This window comes from Macrobrachium nipponense, chromosome 6, assembly GCF_015104395.2.
Source record: "Macrobrachium nipponense isolate FS-2020 chromosome 6, ASM1510439v2, whole genome shotgun sequence".
Lineage (NCBI taxonomy): Eukaryota > Metazoa > Arthropoda > Malacostraca > Decapoda > Palaemonidae > Macrobrachium > Macrobrachium nipponense.
The window spans coordinates 121,973,619-121,991,968 of record NC_061108.1 but is presented as its reverse complement, the minus strand read 5'-3'; the positions used below and the strand labels follow the sequence as shown (position 1 = coordinate 121,991,968).

At 35.7% G+C, this 18,350-nt stretch overlaps 2 protein-coding genes across 4 annotated transcripts in view; one reads left to right on the top strand and one right to left on the bottom strand.

Moving 5' to 3' along the window:
• Positions 1 to 18,350, top strand: part of LOC135216088 (cytokine-like nuclear factor N-PAC) — a 284,091-nt gene that overhangs the window by 64,702 nt on the left and 201,039 nt on the right. The window contains exons 6-7 of the mRNA XM_064251099.1: positions 1,888 to 2,055; positions 2,585 to 2,758. Of these exons, the coding sequence (XP_064107169.1) occupies positions 1,888 to 2,055; positions 2,585 to 2,758 (342 nt within the window). The remainder of the gene's footprint in view (positions 1 to 1,887; positions 2,056 to 2,584; positions 2,759 to 18,350) is intronic.
• On the bottom strand, positions 8,340 to 14,545 carry LOC135216086 (uncharacterized). Of its 3 annotated transcripts, none has more exons than XM_064251097.1 (5): positions 14,335 to 14,545; positions 10,844 to 12,898; positions 10,456 to 10,588; positions 10,062 to 10,202; positions 8,340 to 9,916 (listed from the first exon to the last, which is right to left on the bottom strand). In XM_064251097.1, the coding sequence occupies exons 2-5, from the start codon at positions 12,640 to 12,642 to the stop codon at positions 8,930 to 8,932; spliced, it is 3,060 nt and encodes a 1,019-aa protein (XP_064107167.1). In that variant the 5' UTR covers positions 12,643 to 12,898; positions 14,335 to 14,545; the 3' UTR covers positions 8,340 to 8,929. The 3 variants fall into 3 exon arrangements, with proteins under 3 accessions (XP_064107167.1, XP_064107166.1, XP_064107168.1); XM_064251096.1 differs by having other exon boundaries at positions 10,844 to 12,660; positions 14,335 to 14,544; XM_064251098.1 differs by lacking the exon at positions 14,335 to 14,545 and adding an exon at positions 13,831 to 13,982 and having other exon boundaries at positions 10,844 to 12,660.

The following is an 18,350-nucleotide window of genomic DNA, read 5'->3' as shown; positions in this document are numbered from 1 at the left end:
AAGGCAGGAAAAGATTGACCCTTGTTTTGTGATAAATCCTTCTGGGTATATGGTCCAGCAACCAATACTTCTTTTTCCAAAAAGTCAGGTGATACCTCACCAGTAAGGTTAGGTCTGCTTACCCCTAACACATCTAATCCAACTTTTAGTATGGGATAATAAACATTAAGGCCCGTTACACTTGATACTCTGTGAAGCTAATTGATCTTGCTATAGAAAATTATCTTATTAAAGAAAACAACATAATAAAGATGTTGAACCTTTTTATAGCTGCTGATGTGATAAATATAGAACAAGCCATAATAGCTATCAAGACAGAAATAGTAAACTTAAGCTGGGAAAAACTAGCCTGATTGTGTCAGTGATGTCACTGGATTTACCACAGAGGTAGTCAAAGAAATAAAAGAAATTGTGACTGGTGAAGAAAGTAGATGGGGAAGGGTTTGAAGGTGTGGATCTTTGAGAGATTCAATATTGAATAGAAATTACCCCTAATAACTTAACAGATCTTGTACTTGATGAAGAAGAGGAAGCACTGCCAGAAAATAAGTGTGTTATAGAAATAGCAATAGTATTATGTACTGGTTAAAAATCCCTTAACCGAAAACCTTGAGGTCAGCTGTGTTCCAGTTTTCAGATATGTTTGGATTTCAGAGTCTAACAGACTCTCTATAATGTTCAAAAATATACATACAAGAAGAACCATAATTACCATGTATACTTATTTATCATCTAAACTTGTGTATCATGTGACCCTTAAAATATTGTCCCCAAAACATTATTTATTTTCTTATATTGTGCAAGTTACACTCCAGGCAGATTACATAGGGCTATGCTTAATGCGTGTTTCATCTTAGTCGTTAATACTAGGCAAGGCTTACTGTGCCTGTCTGAGTTCCATTAGATTCTACTGCTAATACTTATTACGTCTTGAATTTACTTTTGGTATATTATAGGCCTAGAGGCAACCATTCAGTTGGGTAAATGCAAGGCATCATACACTCAGGCAGACTTACCAAACTTACAGCTTGTCCAATAATTGATTAATGTTTCTTATATGCAAAAGACTGGGATAAACAACAGCAAGTGCTGACAAACAAATAAATCTAGAAACTGCAGGTGCTTGACATTACAGTATACTTTAATAATAGCAGCAGTTCTTATATCCTTTTAAAAGACTGCTCTGTCTTGGAAACTTGCATATTATTCTGAATTTGTAAATGTATGAATTAGTATTATTATTTTACTGTATTAAGTTGTACTCAAGTAAATGTTTGAATTAATTGAAATGTTGAATAGGAATGAACATCTGATGACAATGCTAAACACCTGTTCTGACACTTGGTGAAGCAAGAGCAAGACTAATAGGAAAAGAGTGGCAATGATACTGTTTAGTGTAAAGATAATGAAAAATAGAGTTAATACTGAATATGAATAATAAATGACTGTAGAGAAAGAATCAGTATGAATATATTAAATCAATTGAAGAAGAATGAAACAAAATAAACTGGGAAAGACAAAAAAAAAAAAATATTCTGTCACTTCCTTCTGTTATGCTAGTGGAATAATACTGCTGCGTCAGCCACCTTGTCAGCATGATTCTGAAAGGGCAGTTTGGAAGATTGTTATAGGGGATTTCTGATTGTTTTGAATTTAAATTGTAATATCATAGTGTAAATATGGCATTCAGATAATGCCCATATTGCATTGATAAAGGCTTTGTCGGTATTTTCTTAACTATGTTGTGAAGTGAGCCAGATATGGACTACATTTTTGTTATAAAATAACATTTTCTGTTGGGTGATATTGTCATTGTATGTAGGTAGGTTATATAATGCCATGGAAGAACATTGCAATTTAAAGTATATTATTATTATTCTTTTGCAGACTTCAACTCCAAAAAGAAAATCTGTGGGCGACTCAGAAAAGGGCTCTAGTGCCAAAAAGATGAAAATTGAGTCAAGATTAAAAGATTCAATCACTTCGTCTCCGAGTTCTCACCATGCTAAAGCAAGAGTCTCAGCCCTCCTAAACAGACCACCCATGGAAAGACTGGTAAGATTCTTGTTATGTCTCTTGTATAACTTTGGGATATGTTTCATCCTATGTATAATAGTAATAGTTTATGATGAAGGCATATTTTGTTTTTCATATATAAAAGATAGTGTACAGGTAATTAATTCGGTGTTAAATATCCCAGAATCCTTAAGAGATTTAGAACAATAATGTGTATGTATTTTATATATTTCATTAATATGATGAATAAGAAAACATTTACCAAATTATTTCCTTGATTTTTTGATTGATCAGGAACACTTACAGATCTTAAAAAATATCATGGACAATTATAGGATATTGATATGTATTATTATTAAAATCAATAGCATACTTTACTTTGTTTGCTATTATATATTTCATCAAGTACTCTATCCACTGTAGTTCTTAAGTAATGATTTGGCCACACATTCCATAAAATTTAAAGTATAATATTCAAAACTGGAGAAATTTTAATACTAGCGATTTGCATAATTTTATTTTACCCTTGGGTTTATATTTAATTTTTCATACACACTTTTCTTTGCAGGATACACCACCATTAGATGTCTCCTATGTGACTCAGACATTAAAAGACAAAAAGATTGAACCTTCCTCATTAACGTTCGGCTTTTTGGGCTTAGGCATTATTGGCTCTGGGATTGTCAAGAACCTAATCAACAGTGGGCACAATGTTAAAGTGTGGAACAGATCAGCAGAGAAGGTAAGTACACTGTTGAACAAAGTTGTATAGTTATGTCTCTTTGCTGTTATTTTTCCCTTTTTTTTATGCAGTGAGGTAAGAATTACTTTTTCTCTTTTCATTCTCTTCGGTTTCTTTGATGACATTGTATACTTCTGGGTATTGAAAGTTCTGGGTATTGAAAGTTGTTTGTAGGCTTCTGTATTGTGGAAACCATATTACTGTTTCTTTGCTCACTTTCTAAATGTGTTTTGTCAAAGATGTAATGATTATTTCTCATGCAATATCATGAGTTGTGGTTTCAATGAACTGCCTACAGCGCCATGACTTTTAATTGAAAGTTTGTGGGCATTCAAGTCATTATTTTCTTTTTAGAAACACAAAGTTCTTAGTTTATAAAAGTTCTATTAGAGAAATCCTTTTTTGGACTGCAGGACTGGGTAGAAACGATTTAAAATCAGGAGGCATGTGGTTTGTATAAGTTAGGAAGAATTCTTGTAGGTGATGCACAATGAAGCTAGTATTAAAAATCAGATGTCATAAATTTTTAAGTAAAGTTGAGGGTTTTTATGCCTCGTAACTGGGAAATAAAAGGGAATCATATTTTTTAATGAGTGAGAATGATATCATATTTAAAGACTCTTTAAGTAACTTAAGTTTATTCATTGATTTTTGAGGGAGGAGGGAGTGTAAAATAGTATCCATGTTGCATTCTCACTGCCCTGTGAGAACTGAACATTTTTTATTCTGTTAAACTTGAGCTTTTAATGTTTTGTGTGGTTTATGGAAGCATAGATTAGCAGCCTCTGGACTACTGTCATCATAAATTTTGTAAGAATGGTTAAACTAGTTAGAAATATGCAAAATTTTTCTACAATACATTATTGAAGTGATGGCATAACATTTTAGAACGAAGACGGAAAAAGCATTGCGAGTATTTTGTGGTCTGTAAAGTTGTGTTCAAAATTGTATATTTTATTTTAAGAGAAGAAGGATTTCCAGTGGTTAGAAATTGAAGGAAAAGAATGATGGCTCTGCATTGCTTTCTATCGTACTAGTATCCATCCCATTGCTTCTTTTCCAATCTAATCGGTGAATCTTGTAAGATTTGGGGTTCTAACTCTGTGGTATAAACTATATAGCAGTTACATTACTTTGCTCCAGTTTTAATCTCTCATTAAAATGACATCCATCGGACGAAGTTACTAAGAGAGTACATATACAAATGGGACTCAATGTTATTATTAAATTGGATTACTTACAGTATAAATACCTGTAATTACTGTAAAATATTCTGGTGTATTAATCATTGTTGATGCAGTTATTGTTAAAAATTACCATAAAATTAGTGACTCACATTTCTAAACTCATACAGCTCGCCCAAGGTTGGTTTGGTTGGTTTTATAAAGTTTAGGTGTAACACCAAGCACTGGCCCAAGGGATTTGTCCTTAAATGAAAGGTGAACATAGGAGCACAGTAAAATTAAAGAAGCTTGATGGATGGCTGGGAAGACCAGGTGTGAATAAAGTAAAATGCAGAAAACAGTTTACTAGCTAAGGGCTGAAATAATACTTCAAATTAACGAGACAAACACACAGTTATGATAAAACTACTTTGCTTTGTTTCAGATTTGTTGACTTTTGTAAATTGATCATTTTATAGTTGCAGTTTCTTCAAACTTATTCTCAGAAATTCCTTAAGTTTCTTGTGCTTAAAGTAAATCTTGTAATATAGATTTGAAAATCTGTACCTTGCAAGAAGTATGATCTTTCTGCCTGTGGTATCCATGGATACCACAGGGATAGTTACATGGCAATTACTCTTGATTCACACTACTTTAGAAATGGAATCCTGAATCATGTTAAAATAACCATGATTAGACATTTTAGTCCTTTGTAGTATGAAGTAACTAAGAATGAAGTAAAGATGTTTAATATACTAATTTAAAAAATACGGGGAAGGGAATCCATTTAAGTACCAGGCAATACTGGATAGGGTTTTAGGTTCCCTCCAAGGGCAGTATTAGATACCGGATGAGATTACTTCTGTGATGTAGCTAGCTTTTCCAGAAATGTTTAGGGAATGAAGTACATAGGGAGAAATGCACTTATTGACCATTTGCATGAATTTTGCCCTCTTTCATAGTTGCATTGTAGATGACTAGTAATTATCAAACTTTATTTCAATAAGAACTGTGACCTAATACCAGTGTTAGTTCTTATCCTTATTACTAGTGAATATATATTTTGTGGGTTTACAAAACACAGGGTTTCAGTTTTACGGGTTATACAAGATAGCAGATATTTGTATTTTATAACAGTATAGTGTCCAAGATATGTATAACTCTGATTAGCCACGTTATATATTGGTGATTAACATTGGATTCTTGAGATTCAATTCAGAAGTTATTTTACAAATAACTTAACTATTTTTGTGATGAAATTGTTTTGAAGAGTTTTTGAAAAGTTTGCATGTATTCAATTATTAATTTATTTTTACTCTAAAGTAGTTCTGTGCATAGATGCATATTAGATTTATAAATTACGTTTTTTCAAGAACTGATGCCCAGCCAGTGAGCAATAATTCAAATTGAAAAGTAATTGAAATAAATGGAGAACCATGGTCAAACTTTGTTTGTAATGTAGTGAATATTTACCAATAAAATTTTCATAGGATATTGAAGCCAAGAAGTGTTGCAATGTAAAGTAATTACAATGTTTAAGTGTGATGCACACTATGGCTATATATTAATACTGCCCTCTTAAAAAAAAAAAAAAGCAGATTCAAATTTGCTACTTGCATATGCTGCAGTGATCAGTATGTGGTTAAAAAGTATATTAATTCCTTATTGCAGAAATTCATATCATGTGCTGTAATATTTTTAAAAAGCAATTGCACATAATGAGATTAATTTATAGGCTATATTTTACACAATGGCAGATCAAAATCTGTGTGATATCCTTTCACCCTTCATAAAGGTATTGGTTTTTTTGAGAGAGAGAGAGAGAGACGAGGGGGGGAGAGGGAGGATGAGGGAAGAGAAATAATAAAAATGTCCTTAGGATAGACTGGTTTCATATTTCTTGAAGTGTGTTTGTAGGCAAGAATGATACTGTGTATCCTTAGAATATTAATGGAATTGACTGGGCTCATAATCAATGAAACACTCATTGAAAAAATATGGGTGAAGGAGACCAATTTCAGAAATGCCCTGGAAGTTTTACTTAAATTTATTTTTCAGTTTCAATGGGCAAGTCATATAGATCTAGTATAGAAGTGAACCTTTATATTTTCATATGGGTGGCCCAGGGATATTGTTCATGCGTGGTTAAAATTGGAACAGAACATGGGCACAGCTGGGCATCAAGGTGGATTAAGATAGAACGTATTGCACAGAAGGGGCGGGGATTCACTAGTAATAAGCTTCTGCAAAAGACCGTAGCATATATCTCAGTTTGCCGTGGAAGGCACTGACTGGCAGAGAAATGAAATAAGGATAGTGAAAATAGTTAAATGCATACAAAACAATATTAATATAGTGAACACTAATCAGGTGAAGTTCAGCACTGAATTTTAAGGGGTTCTTAATAAGTGAAAGGAGAAAACAACTGCTACTTATGGATTCCAATTTGGAATTCACTTTCCTTGAAAGTGAATCCACACACGTCTATTTTCCTGGTGTTTTGTGGAGAATATTGAAATCTACATTATTTCCTTACTGGGTTCGAAGTTGCCTTCCTCACCACAGGCTGTATGAGGCAGTGTTTTGTGCCCTAATACATTTGCATATAGACAAGACTTCCAAGTCTGGTTCTCACATGATCAGTTGCAGTTTCAAAGCTACAGGTCAAGCTGTGGTGAGCAAAAATATTCTAGTAGTATTTTACAATTGTGCTAATTATATAAAAGTATGTTGCCAAAAATCAAGAGAATAAAAATGACTACATTAATGTTGAAGTATGGGTATAATCCAGAGATTTTTCTGAGGCAAATATATGACTAAAAACGTTGTGGTCTCTTGAGTTCTGTATAAATAATTTGCAAATAGGTCACTAGTTATTTGTAACAGTTCTTGAATCGAGGATTCTCTGCCAGTTTTTTCTTTGATAATTGTACTTTTTACCTGTGGTACTTAGGTTACTGTAAAAAAAATTACCAAACACCCAATGTACAGATTAAGAAAAGAAAAGTGAGACTCAAAATGATCATATCTTTGTTCTGGTTTTATTACTGGTAAAAAAAAAAAACACTACACTGAAGGAGTGGAGTTTGGGCTCCAAGTTAATCAATAACCTATGCGGCTTGATGATTCGTTGTTCCAGCCACTTAAGTCAGTGGATGCTGCTGTTGAGTATCTTTTTGTGGTTTGAATGGACAGCATTTTCAGTACTGTGAAAGTCTAGATACAAAACTTTTTTTTATCGTATAATGTGCATAATCTGTTTGAAAGTTATAGCTTCATAGGAATTAGTGTGTAAACACTGACAAGTCTGTATCAGTTTATTTTCAATTGTCAGAAGTAGAATTATAATGATTTAAAAATAGTTTTCTGTATTCTGCAATTCTCAAGAGGCCAAGTATGCATAATGTATTAATTTTCAAAATCATCATTATACCTCGTACTGATGTCCCATTATAGCCAATATTAAAGAAAATTATATCTGCTCAGAACTTATTGAGTTCAGTCATTTGAATTCACTTGGTCATCCTTCTGTCCACCACAAAATATATTAACCCTTAAAATTACTTTACACGAGTTACCATAATAGTATCTACTGTAATTTAGGATCACATAATTCTTATTTGATTTTACTGTTAAGTCACAAATCTAGTTCAGAAAGTGTTACGCTTGTAAGTACTTCCCAGTGTTTTCCATTCTCAGCGATTAGGTTAAGTTGAAAAAAAGTTTCATAACTTGAATAATGTATATAGTGAAATTATTTCATATACTGATAATTTTCTTTTGCATAAATTTCAAAACTAAGTCATAAATGAGCAGTTGGGAAGGTATCATGAGGTTTGATGAGGGGAGGAAGGGTTGCACAATATTGAACTGGTGGTTTAATGGTATAAGAAATGAGTAGAAGGTGGCTGTATATACTTGAAAGTTGTTTACAGAAATAATTTGCGAGACATTTGAGGCTATTATTAATTCTTTAGAAATGAAGTATTTAGTAGGAGTTCTTTATTACCAAGTCCTTTTATTCTTTATTATGGGTACATCATTAACTTATTTTGTATTTCTAAGAACAGTTTCAAGGTAAAACGTCTGAATTGTACCATGTTTTTGTTATTTACACATTTCCTCTTAAGCATTGGAGCTTGTAGTTTTCAGTACAGTAATTATAGTTCGTATAGGCTTTACAGCATCCAGAGGAAAATTTGAATGTAAATGACCCGGTGTATATACCAATTTCTCTCATTAACAAAATGGTAGGCAGTTCTGCAAATGGTTATTTTTCTTTAAAATCTAATGAGAAGTTACTTCAGCACAGATTGAATCAATATTTTAAAGCATAATGGCATGTTCTGTGCATTTACACTAATGCTGTTAAACTTGATTTTATATCAAAAGTATTTAGTGGATAATGAAATACCGACGAATTTCATTTATATATTTAACTTCGCAAAACAACCTTAAAAATATCATGTGTGATGGTCAAAAATGGTACTCTTGCATATGGCACTAACCTGAAAATATATGAATGATGATATTTAAGATGAGATTATGATACTTTTTTTTCTTTATAAAGGCAAATTAGACGTCTGCATGGGAGGGAAGTTTTGGTTCTTTTCCTTAACTTTGCTTCTCTTTGGACAACTCCATGTCAGCCAATGCAGGTCTTGTAATCACAGTTAAATGTTGGCACAAGTGGTTACCAGTATCCAAATCCTGCAGAAACTTAATGTTCCATTTTAATCCAGATTAGCACACGAATTAAATCACTTTACATCTCTTATGCAATACTTTCAAGATTTAATTTCTATTGACCAATGAGTTGCATAAATTATATTCACTTAAACATTAATTCCATCATTACACGTATTGTATTGTATTTAGACAAAAATGCTATCGCTATCTGACCATTTTCCATAAATAATACTTTCAAGGGATTTGTTGAAAAATAGATAAATACTTCAAATAAGCGCACCATTATTTATTATGAAGTAGGTAATCAAATCCCATTTTCTTAAAGGGAAGTTTCATAGGAAGTTGAACCACTACTCGAGTCTTCTGGAACTGTTGATAGCAAAGTTTCATCTTCACTGTGAGACTTATCACTAACATTAGCTTCTTTTTCTACTACAATATCACTAATGCTTTTACATAATGTTGAAGGTCGGACATGAGCACTTTTCTCATCGTCAGCCTTAACAATATTTATTTCCACCTCATTCTGACTGTCGACATACAATTGCTGCTGCTGCTTATGCGTTTTAATAGGATTTGTCACTGAGGGTTGGGCGACAGGTGTTCCAGGAAGAGAATTTGGGGAGGTAGGAGGGGTTGTTAGGTCATAATCACTGACCTCTTCGCACAAGGTAATTCGGGCAGGCACTCCACGCAATTCTGGTGCCGGCACCATCCTGCGAGTAGGGTGAGTAGCACTCAAGCTCCGCTTATGCACTCTCACTGGCTCTTGAACATAGGAAGCAGGGTTGGCCATACTCATGCTGCGATTGTGCCCCCTTACGTGTGGTGGATTGGGATGTGCAGGGCTGTTGCCTCCCATGCTCCCAGATTCTCTCTGTATCCATGTCTGAGCCTCCATAAAGTCACTAGATGTGTTAGACGAAGTTCTTGAATGATGTTTTGTTGGATCATTAGCTCTAGAAGCACGGAAGGAACGGGTCAGTGTGCTTGCTGGAGTGTAATAGTCGGATGCATGGCTTTGGGTGTCAAAGAAGTCTACTTTGTAATATGCATCTATACCATGTAATGCATCATCAAATAGGATGGAGTCACTCCTTTGACAACCTCCTGTTCGGCAGTTCTGAAGATAGAGATCAGGAAGATTTTCGAGAATCTTATTCAGTGTCTTCTGCTGGTATTTGTAGGTCTCTCTCAGTTTTAGTAACTGTTGGGCACTGAACTTTCGTATCCTGTGACGCTGGAAAACATAATTTTCTCTGACTCTGTTCATCTGTGACACAGAGTAATCACGTACTTTGTTAACCTGTTGAAATAAAAAAGAAGAAAGTTAGGAAACTGTAGGTATACTTGTGATTATCGAAACCTTATACTATCTATTCCTCTTATGAAAAACTAAATTTTACAGCAGGTGCTATAGTTTCAAGTGTTTGGAAACTAATAAAACTTACCTGATCAAGATATTGGTCTCGTACAGAGGTGAGCCCCTGAGTGCTGTAATCCCTAAAATCTTTTAGATGTTTAGCTTGACCACTATAGCTTTCACGTATACGTTCCATCTGTAGATAGCAGCTGTCTTTTATAGTTGCCACCTGCAAATACATGTGGAAAAATGAGCTACATAACCTAAGCTTCTCTTTTTCATGAACACATTGATTACTTCAAGTCCAAAATAAAAAGTTTTGATGACATCAGTTGTCAGTACAGTATTACATGTAAAAAATTTTTACATCACTCTTCTTTATTCTGTAATAAAAAGTAAATACTTTTCACAGTAAATACAGAAGCAGCATGTTTATGGCTCTAGAATGTCCATTTATAAAATATGTTTGTAATGATCATTACCTGGGCATTGTAGTTCTCACGCAGTCTATCAAGTTGCTGAGTTTTGTAAGATTCAACACTTTCCAGTAACTTTCTGATTTGCCGGGCTTTAGGAGAAAGCCGGTCTCTGCAGCAGCAACACTGCAAGCCTAACCTGTAATTTGGATATAATTTGTTTATATTAACCAAGGTGTCTGAATAATGTATTTTTTAACTTAGTGTTTTAGTGGACCTTGTATTCAGCATTACAAAGTAGAGAAAACACCACAATTTTGACATAGAAATTAATTTGATTTTTATGCAACAATTATTTTGCAATATTGCTATTACTCTTGGACTAAATCATTTCTTTTAAAATGCACCAAAAATTGCATTGTTTATATTAGTAACTGAAAGTCTTTAAACTTACCTGTCCATGAGGTAGTTGATAAATTGAATTAATAGAGTGATTAGCAGAAACAGAGCAGCGCAGGCAAAGCCAAACAGTATGCTCTCGATGTACAGGTTGCGAAGTGGTGTATCTTCTAGTCCCATGAATGTCACAATAGATGTATTGCCCACACTGTTAAAGGCAAAACACTTGTAACGACCTACATCAGAACGTCTTACTTCTCTGATGAGTAGCTGTCCTGAGGCGAGTACTTCAAATCTTGTATTGAAAGTTGCCAATTCCTCTACTTGTCGTACATGATAGCTCGTCCATTTCTCATTGTAAGTGTTGTTGTATCGGAAGACTTCTTGTTTGGCAGTGAGCCAGATTACAGATTGGGGTGGGTTAGCTGTCACATTGCACTCCAGTAAGGCACTCTGCCCTCCCCTAGCATGAATCCATTCATAAGAGGAGGTGATGGCCTCCGGTGCTTCACATTCCAAAGTATCGATATGCTCAGTTAACTGGGTGACATTTCGGAACTGACCATCAGTACATTCCAAGGGGTTCAAACCATCCCACAGTGATATGTCTGATTGTGTGAGCAATTTCGGAAGCCAGTAATTATAACAATCACAGTGAAGTGCTGTTCCAGACAGTAATATTGAAGTTATGTTAGCTAACTTACTTAGCGATAGTGGTAGCACCGTTAGACCCGAGTTTCGAAGGTCTAAAGAAACAAGTTCAGGAAGTCCATCAAATGCCACTTCCTCAATTTCATGTAATTTAGGTGTATAGGCCAAGTTAAGCCTTACCATTTTATGGAGACCAGTGAAGGCTCCATGTTCTACCCGCACAAGATTTTCATTATAGCTGAGGTTTAGTTCTTTTAATGAGGGTAATTTAGCAAAAACATATTCATCCAGGTTAACGATATTTGTGTAACTTAGATCTAAACAATGTAATTGTCTCGCTCCTGTTAAGGATTGATCACAAACGTGTTGGAGAGGATTGTGGTGAAGAAACAATTCTTCAATTTTTGGAACACCAGACAGAAGTTGGTCTGGTAAATTTAGAATGTTATTATGAGAGGCATCAAATAATACTAAGTTTTCTCCTTTGAGGAGTGGTAGCTCATCGAGGCTCGCATTGCTTACTAAAAGCCGCTGTAGTCGAGCAGCATCCACCAACCAGCGGTGGTTTAGTTTCGACAGCTTTGACGATGACATATCCAAAATGGTCAGAGAATCAAGCCCTTGGAAGGTGTCTGCATGGACGTTGCTAAGTGGATTGTTTCTTAAATCTAATACTTGTAAGTGATTGAGTCCCTTGAGACTTGTATTATTGAGCACAGTTATGAGATTGTAGGACACATCTAGGTGAGTCAGAATAGGAATGTTCGTATGAAGTTTTTGACCTGAAAGTGTACTCAGGTGGCTGTGTGTAACTTCAAGTTGCTCCAGGAGTGGTAATCGAGGCAGCTCGCTCAGATCTTGGAGCAAACTGTTTTTAATTCGAAGGTAACGAAGTTTGTTTAGGTTAGCCAATAAATGGAAAGGGATGTTTTGATATCCCTCAAGAATTAGGGTGGTCGTGTCTCGAGGTGGATGAGGTGGATGGATGTCATCTTGCTTGGCTTGACACTTTACATGGTGAGGATGGACACATTCACAGTCACTGGGACAAGAAATCCCAGTGTCAAACCTCCACACTCCAGCAGAGTCATGCTGAGTGTGAGATCCTTCTCCCAAGCCATCACTTTCGGGGACGACAGCAATTGCTGACCCCAATAGGGCTAAAGTCCAACTTAACCACCACCATCGCCTCCACACTGCCATCACCACCACTCATGTAACCTGTAATAAGTGATTACAGTAAATTTGTCAGTTCCACCTGATTCTGTAAATCATGATATTGAAAGTGGTCATAAGTTTAGACACTGATATCAGTTACAGTTGGTGCTGCAGGGACCTTATGAAAAGAGAAAAACATTATTTGTATCAAATACATCTTCCAAGTACTGGATTGTCTTCAGAACACTTTTCTTTCTGAGGGAGCCTTCAGAGATCCATCAGGGATAAAATATTGTCACTGCTGAAAGAGAACATGGGCAATATTATTAGTACAGTAGTACACACACTCACATGGCTAATATAGGCAAAATGAAGGGAAAACTTTTTAAAACATTACTTTCGATATTTAAAGTTTCATTATATTGTTATTTACATTACTACTATTGTTATGTAGATTACCACTATTTAAAATGTCATTGCACTCAGGAAAATTGCATTACAGTAATGAAGTGAAAAATACTGTTACTATGAATGGGAACCTTGAAATATTGGTAACAAATGTCGGTATTTTTTATACTTTGCAGGTAGACCTAAGTATATAAGACCATTTTTAAGATTAAATTCTTAAAAAACTAAATATAAAAATAATCATATCTTTACAGTACTGTAATTTTTGAAAGGGATACCTTTAAGGAAGATCTATTTGGAATAACAGGTTGGGCTGTTATTAGTATAAATGCTACTTATTTTTGCAAGTCAGTTTTAAATAATCCGTTTATGTGTATTTATAACAATAAAGTATATATGCATTTTAGAAAAATGTATCTGTATTCACAAAGAAAAATTAAATTTTCAAAATTTACCGAAAATCTTAAGTGCCTGTTGGGAGTTATCCTCGATTGTTAGTAGAAAAATAATGAACGTATTATTTTCTAACAGTGAAGTCGGCCTATCAGAAAATTCAGTATTTAAGGAAAAAGTTTTGAGCGGATAAACAAAACTAAATACAATTAGCATAACGTGCATTCCATTTTCAAGGTTATATGTTAGTATTCAGACCCTGCATATTTTAAAATACTTTACTTGTAGTAAATGATTTTAATAAAACTTATCGGCCAACTAAGTCTTGAAACCAGTAATTAGAAATTTAAAATTGATTCAGCTATGGTAATGTTTGTACTGCACATTCGTTTTATAAACAAATATATCATATTTAGGGTAAACAATGTCTACCTTTGTTTTGCTTCAGCTCCGTTAAGCCGGTTATGTAAGTACACTGCCAGCAGTAACCCTATCGCTTCCTCCCCCCTCAGTGCTTTCAGGCGATTACAGTTAAGTAACAGGCCTGTACAGCTCTTGCTTTCGTTACGTGCTTTCCACATACACCCCCCCCCCCCCTCATATAATTGGAATGAGAAATTATTGTTTTGTTTGTTGTGTGTCCGTCATTTCAAGGTTGTTTCATTTGCTTGTTATTGTAAGGGAAATTGTAGAGAGAGAGAGAGAGAGAGAGAGAGAGAGAGAGAGAGAGAGAGAGAGCATGCTCTCTTTAAGTCCAGGACTGGTGATGGTGGCGGTTGTGCTGGGAGAGAGCGCGACCGCTCTCAGAACAAAACGCCAGTCTGGTCACTGTTCCGTTACGGTAAAATAACCACTCTTGTTGAGCCACATATACGCACTTTTAGGGGAATCGAATTCATTCCCGACATACGCCAAGGATTCCGGCACAATTCTTACCAGCTGCGTAACATAATAAAGGCTGTTTGGCGTAAGTTTCGGAAGAAAGAATTACGGAAGCCGGTATGTAGCGTCGCTGCCTCTTGTCACTATCACTGCTCTCAGCTGACTGAAGCCGAGAGGCAGCCAGGGGCCCAGAGAGAGAGAGAGAGAGAGACGGGGGAGCGCTTTGGCTCCTTCCTTGGTTCAGCTTGCCGCCGCTGCCACTGCTGCTGCAGCAGCAGACGCTGTGCACATTCTAGAAGCCATGGACGGTGTACACCCCCCCACCCATCTTAACGTATTCCTCTACCCCCGTTCTATTGTATATCTTACGTACTCCAGTTGGGAAGGGATGGTCGGGCGTTTCAGATTGTCCCATTCTCACACTCAAATGCTCGATATTCTCACTCTTGAAGACGTACGGTACTAGGCCTATATTGGTGGAAGTCGTTGGTAAAACCAAGGCCTTGGGTAAAACTATCAAAGCACGAGTGATTTATTTAGGCTGAGCTTTTAGTATATCCTCTGGTATTTCACTATGCGTTCACTGGGAAAGTAAAATGCTCGTTGTTTATTTTAGGTCTAGGTTTAAGATAATTTTAGTCATTTGAAGTGAAGAATGTCTTCAGTTGCCGAAAAGTCATTGCGGGAAGCAGTTTAATATATATATATATATATATATATATATATATATATATGATATATACAGTGTGTGTGTAAGAGGGTTATTTTTCCCCCTACCAATACCGGTATTTCGATAGCTGTATGAGTCTAATCGGAACCTGATAGAAATCGTGCCCATTTAAAGAGATGACAAGCCAAGTCTATATTTAATATCTAAGCAATGTAGTGTCAAGGCTAGTTTTCCAAAGCGAGCCCAAGAAGGTTTGTAAAGCAATACGCTTACCTTGAGTAGCTGTAAATATATACCTTGTTGGGTTTAGTTACCTGCCTTTCAAGCCGGCTTCTGGACAAGACCATACTCTCTCTCTCTCTCTTCTCTCTCTCTCTCTCTCTCTCTCTCTCTCTCTCTCTTTCTTTCATATTATATGTGCACTTAAAATTCGTGACATTATATACAACACTTGCTTAATTAGTTGCATTGCAACTATATTTTCACACCTTCCTCTTCTAATTATATTTTAACTTGTTTTTCGGCCAGTTATGATGAGATACATCTGGAGCAACTTTCGCACCATTACATATTTGTAATTTTTCTGCTCTCTTCAGTCTTCCTTACATGTAGCAGTAATTCATAGGCTGTACAGCTAACGTCTACCGTGGTAGCATTCTTTAGTAAATCGGTAGACCTGACATTGATTGCTGTTTTCCTTAGAGGATGAGGCTGAACCACCACCATTGACGGAGGTTTGTCCTTTAAGGGCTCACAAACCCCCACTAGATTCTCTGTTATCGTAAACAAACCTAGGGGAGCAGTGGCCTGGTATTGTCGCTTATCATCATCAGTACCAGTGTTTATGAACATATGCGCAAAAAGCTGCGCATTTTTATTTCTTCAGAACATCGTATATCATCGGCTTGTCTAACAATGTGACTTAATACTTTAACAGTAACATCTATAACTGCCATTTTGTCACATTTAACTTTCTTTTTCCTCCAAGTTTTTATGTATGCATATATATTGTCTTTTATCTTTATCATTTATCTTGATTTACTCGACTTTCTTTGCCTATTTTCTTGTAGATTAATTTTCTTTTGGAAGCGCACTTATTAAGATACAAAATTGCTTATATGCACTATGTTCGTGTTGATTGGTAATACTTATACTTTTAATAGTAACCATATCAATAAGTCCTCAGTTTCTTATGGGTTCAGTCGCTGCATCAGTTGTGTTTTTTGTCTCTGCTTGACTAAATCATCTCGAATCACAGTGTGCTGGGTTTATTGACCCTGCAATTAGCGTTATTAATTCTTTTGTTACTCCTTTTAGTTGCAAGGTCTTCTCGATTGGTGTAGTACACTCGCAGATTACGCTGGGTTTTCTCTTCCTCTCATAGGAGTCCACTTAGAGCTACTATTTTGTGATGGTTGAGCGCTGTGACTATACGAATGACACTCATGTTGCGGTAGTGTTACTTCCAATATGCACTGCATAGAATCTCGCTTCATGTTCGATGCCAAAAAGACCGTTGATCTATCTTTTAGAGAGGTGTCAAGTCTAGGGCTGTCTACCTCTTCGTATTATATTCCAAATCAACGTTCGAATAAACTACATCTCGCCTTGTTTCGCGCAATATACCATTGCGTTCAAAATAACCACAAGAACCTTCGGATTTGGACCTCGACGTTTCATATTTAATATATATTTATATTGATCTGTTAAGTATCGCGATATCATACCTTTGGGGTTTTTAGTCTTCTAGAATCGTTAGTTGCAGGTTTAAAGTACTGGCGAAGTCATGCTCTCCAATGATAAAAGATGAAAGAAATCAATTAGTAGAATGAGATATAAGCATATTTGCTTAATGTCGATACTGTTAGCCGTCTAACATAATATATATTATATATATATATATATATATATATATATATATATATATATACGATTGGTGTACGGCTATATGTAAGCAAATTACGAAAGGTTGCTCATTAAGTGCACGTATCTAGGACGATTTAAGTTTAATAATAGATAATAGTGTAGATCACTTATGTTTTATATGTTATTTAAACTGAAGGCAATGAATAGAATTTGGATCTCTTCCCATAGTGTCGAGATTTATTAAGGCATTGTGTCAAAGTAGCAACTTTATATCACCACGGTCAATGGATGGCTTCGATAGGCCGATAATGGTGGTATTTTATTTTATTAATTTTTTTATTTTATTTAATTTTTTTTATTCCTCTTATACTACTGTTAAGATGTCATTTCTCCTTTAGCAAAGTCAATTTTTATATTAAAAAGAGAGGATTAAACTTAAATGTATGATAATTAAAAGTGTGATTTCTCATATTCACCTGCCACTTCCTTTTCCATCGAACATAGTTCATTATTGTACGCCGAATTCTCCTTCCTGTTGGGATGGTTTTGTTGTCCTCTCCCGTCAGGCTGTGGAGTTAGCGGTTGCACACTTGCCTTGGTAGCGGCAGGGCCTTGAGTTGATCTATAAAATAAATTTTTTTCTTTCTTTCTTTCTTTCCTTTCCATCTGTCCATCCGCCTATGGTGGTTGCGCATGATAACACTGCGTCACGGGCTTTCAATAGTTACGCTATGTGTAAGTTTTAGGTAAATAAAATGATATCTGGGTGTGCATTTGCAACTGAAAAGTGTCTTAATGATTTACTGTATACGAATTACACCGTTAATATTCGAAATAGGATATTATTTAAAGCCCGGGACACAGTGTTACCACGCGCAAACACCACAGGCGGATAGACAGATGGAAAAAACATATAGTTTAAGGTAGCATGATCTAGACAAGGTCCCTGAAACTCGCTTTAAGACTCGGTATACTTGAGATATCTTGTCAGGTAAACCAAATTGTATATAAATCTTTATTTCAGCTCTCCCAACTCAGGTTGCAGTTCTAGGTCGATCTGATGCGGTGGATTCAGTTCAAAAGTCGAATAAAACCTCTTTGATTTCAATGACAAGTTCAAGTAATGACTGAATCCACTAATGGGAAGGTTTCAACCAAGTCTCTCTCTCTCTCTCTCTCTCTCTCTCTCTCTCTCCCCCCCCCCCCGCCCTCACCCCCAACGTAGGGTGGGTATAGACTTGGAGGAATGTGTAGAACCATTCTGCAGTCTCTCTCTCTCTCTCTCTCTCTCTCTCTCTCTCTCTCTCTCTCCTCTCTCTACTCTCTCTCTCTCCCTCTCTCTCTCTCTCCTCTCTCTCTTCTCTTTCTCTGCTCCTTTTCTCTCTCTCTCTCTCTCAGAGAAACGAAAGACGTTTTAGTTTGTGTACGTCTTTCGCAGTTTATTCGTGTCCTCAAATCTCAAGCAGGCAATTATACAGTTGGAAGATTTGATTCACATGGAGTTTAGAGACATCTCGTTTTCTATCATGTGCGT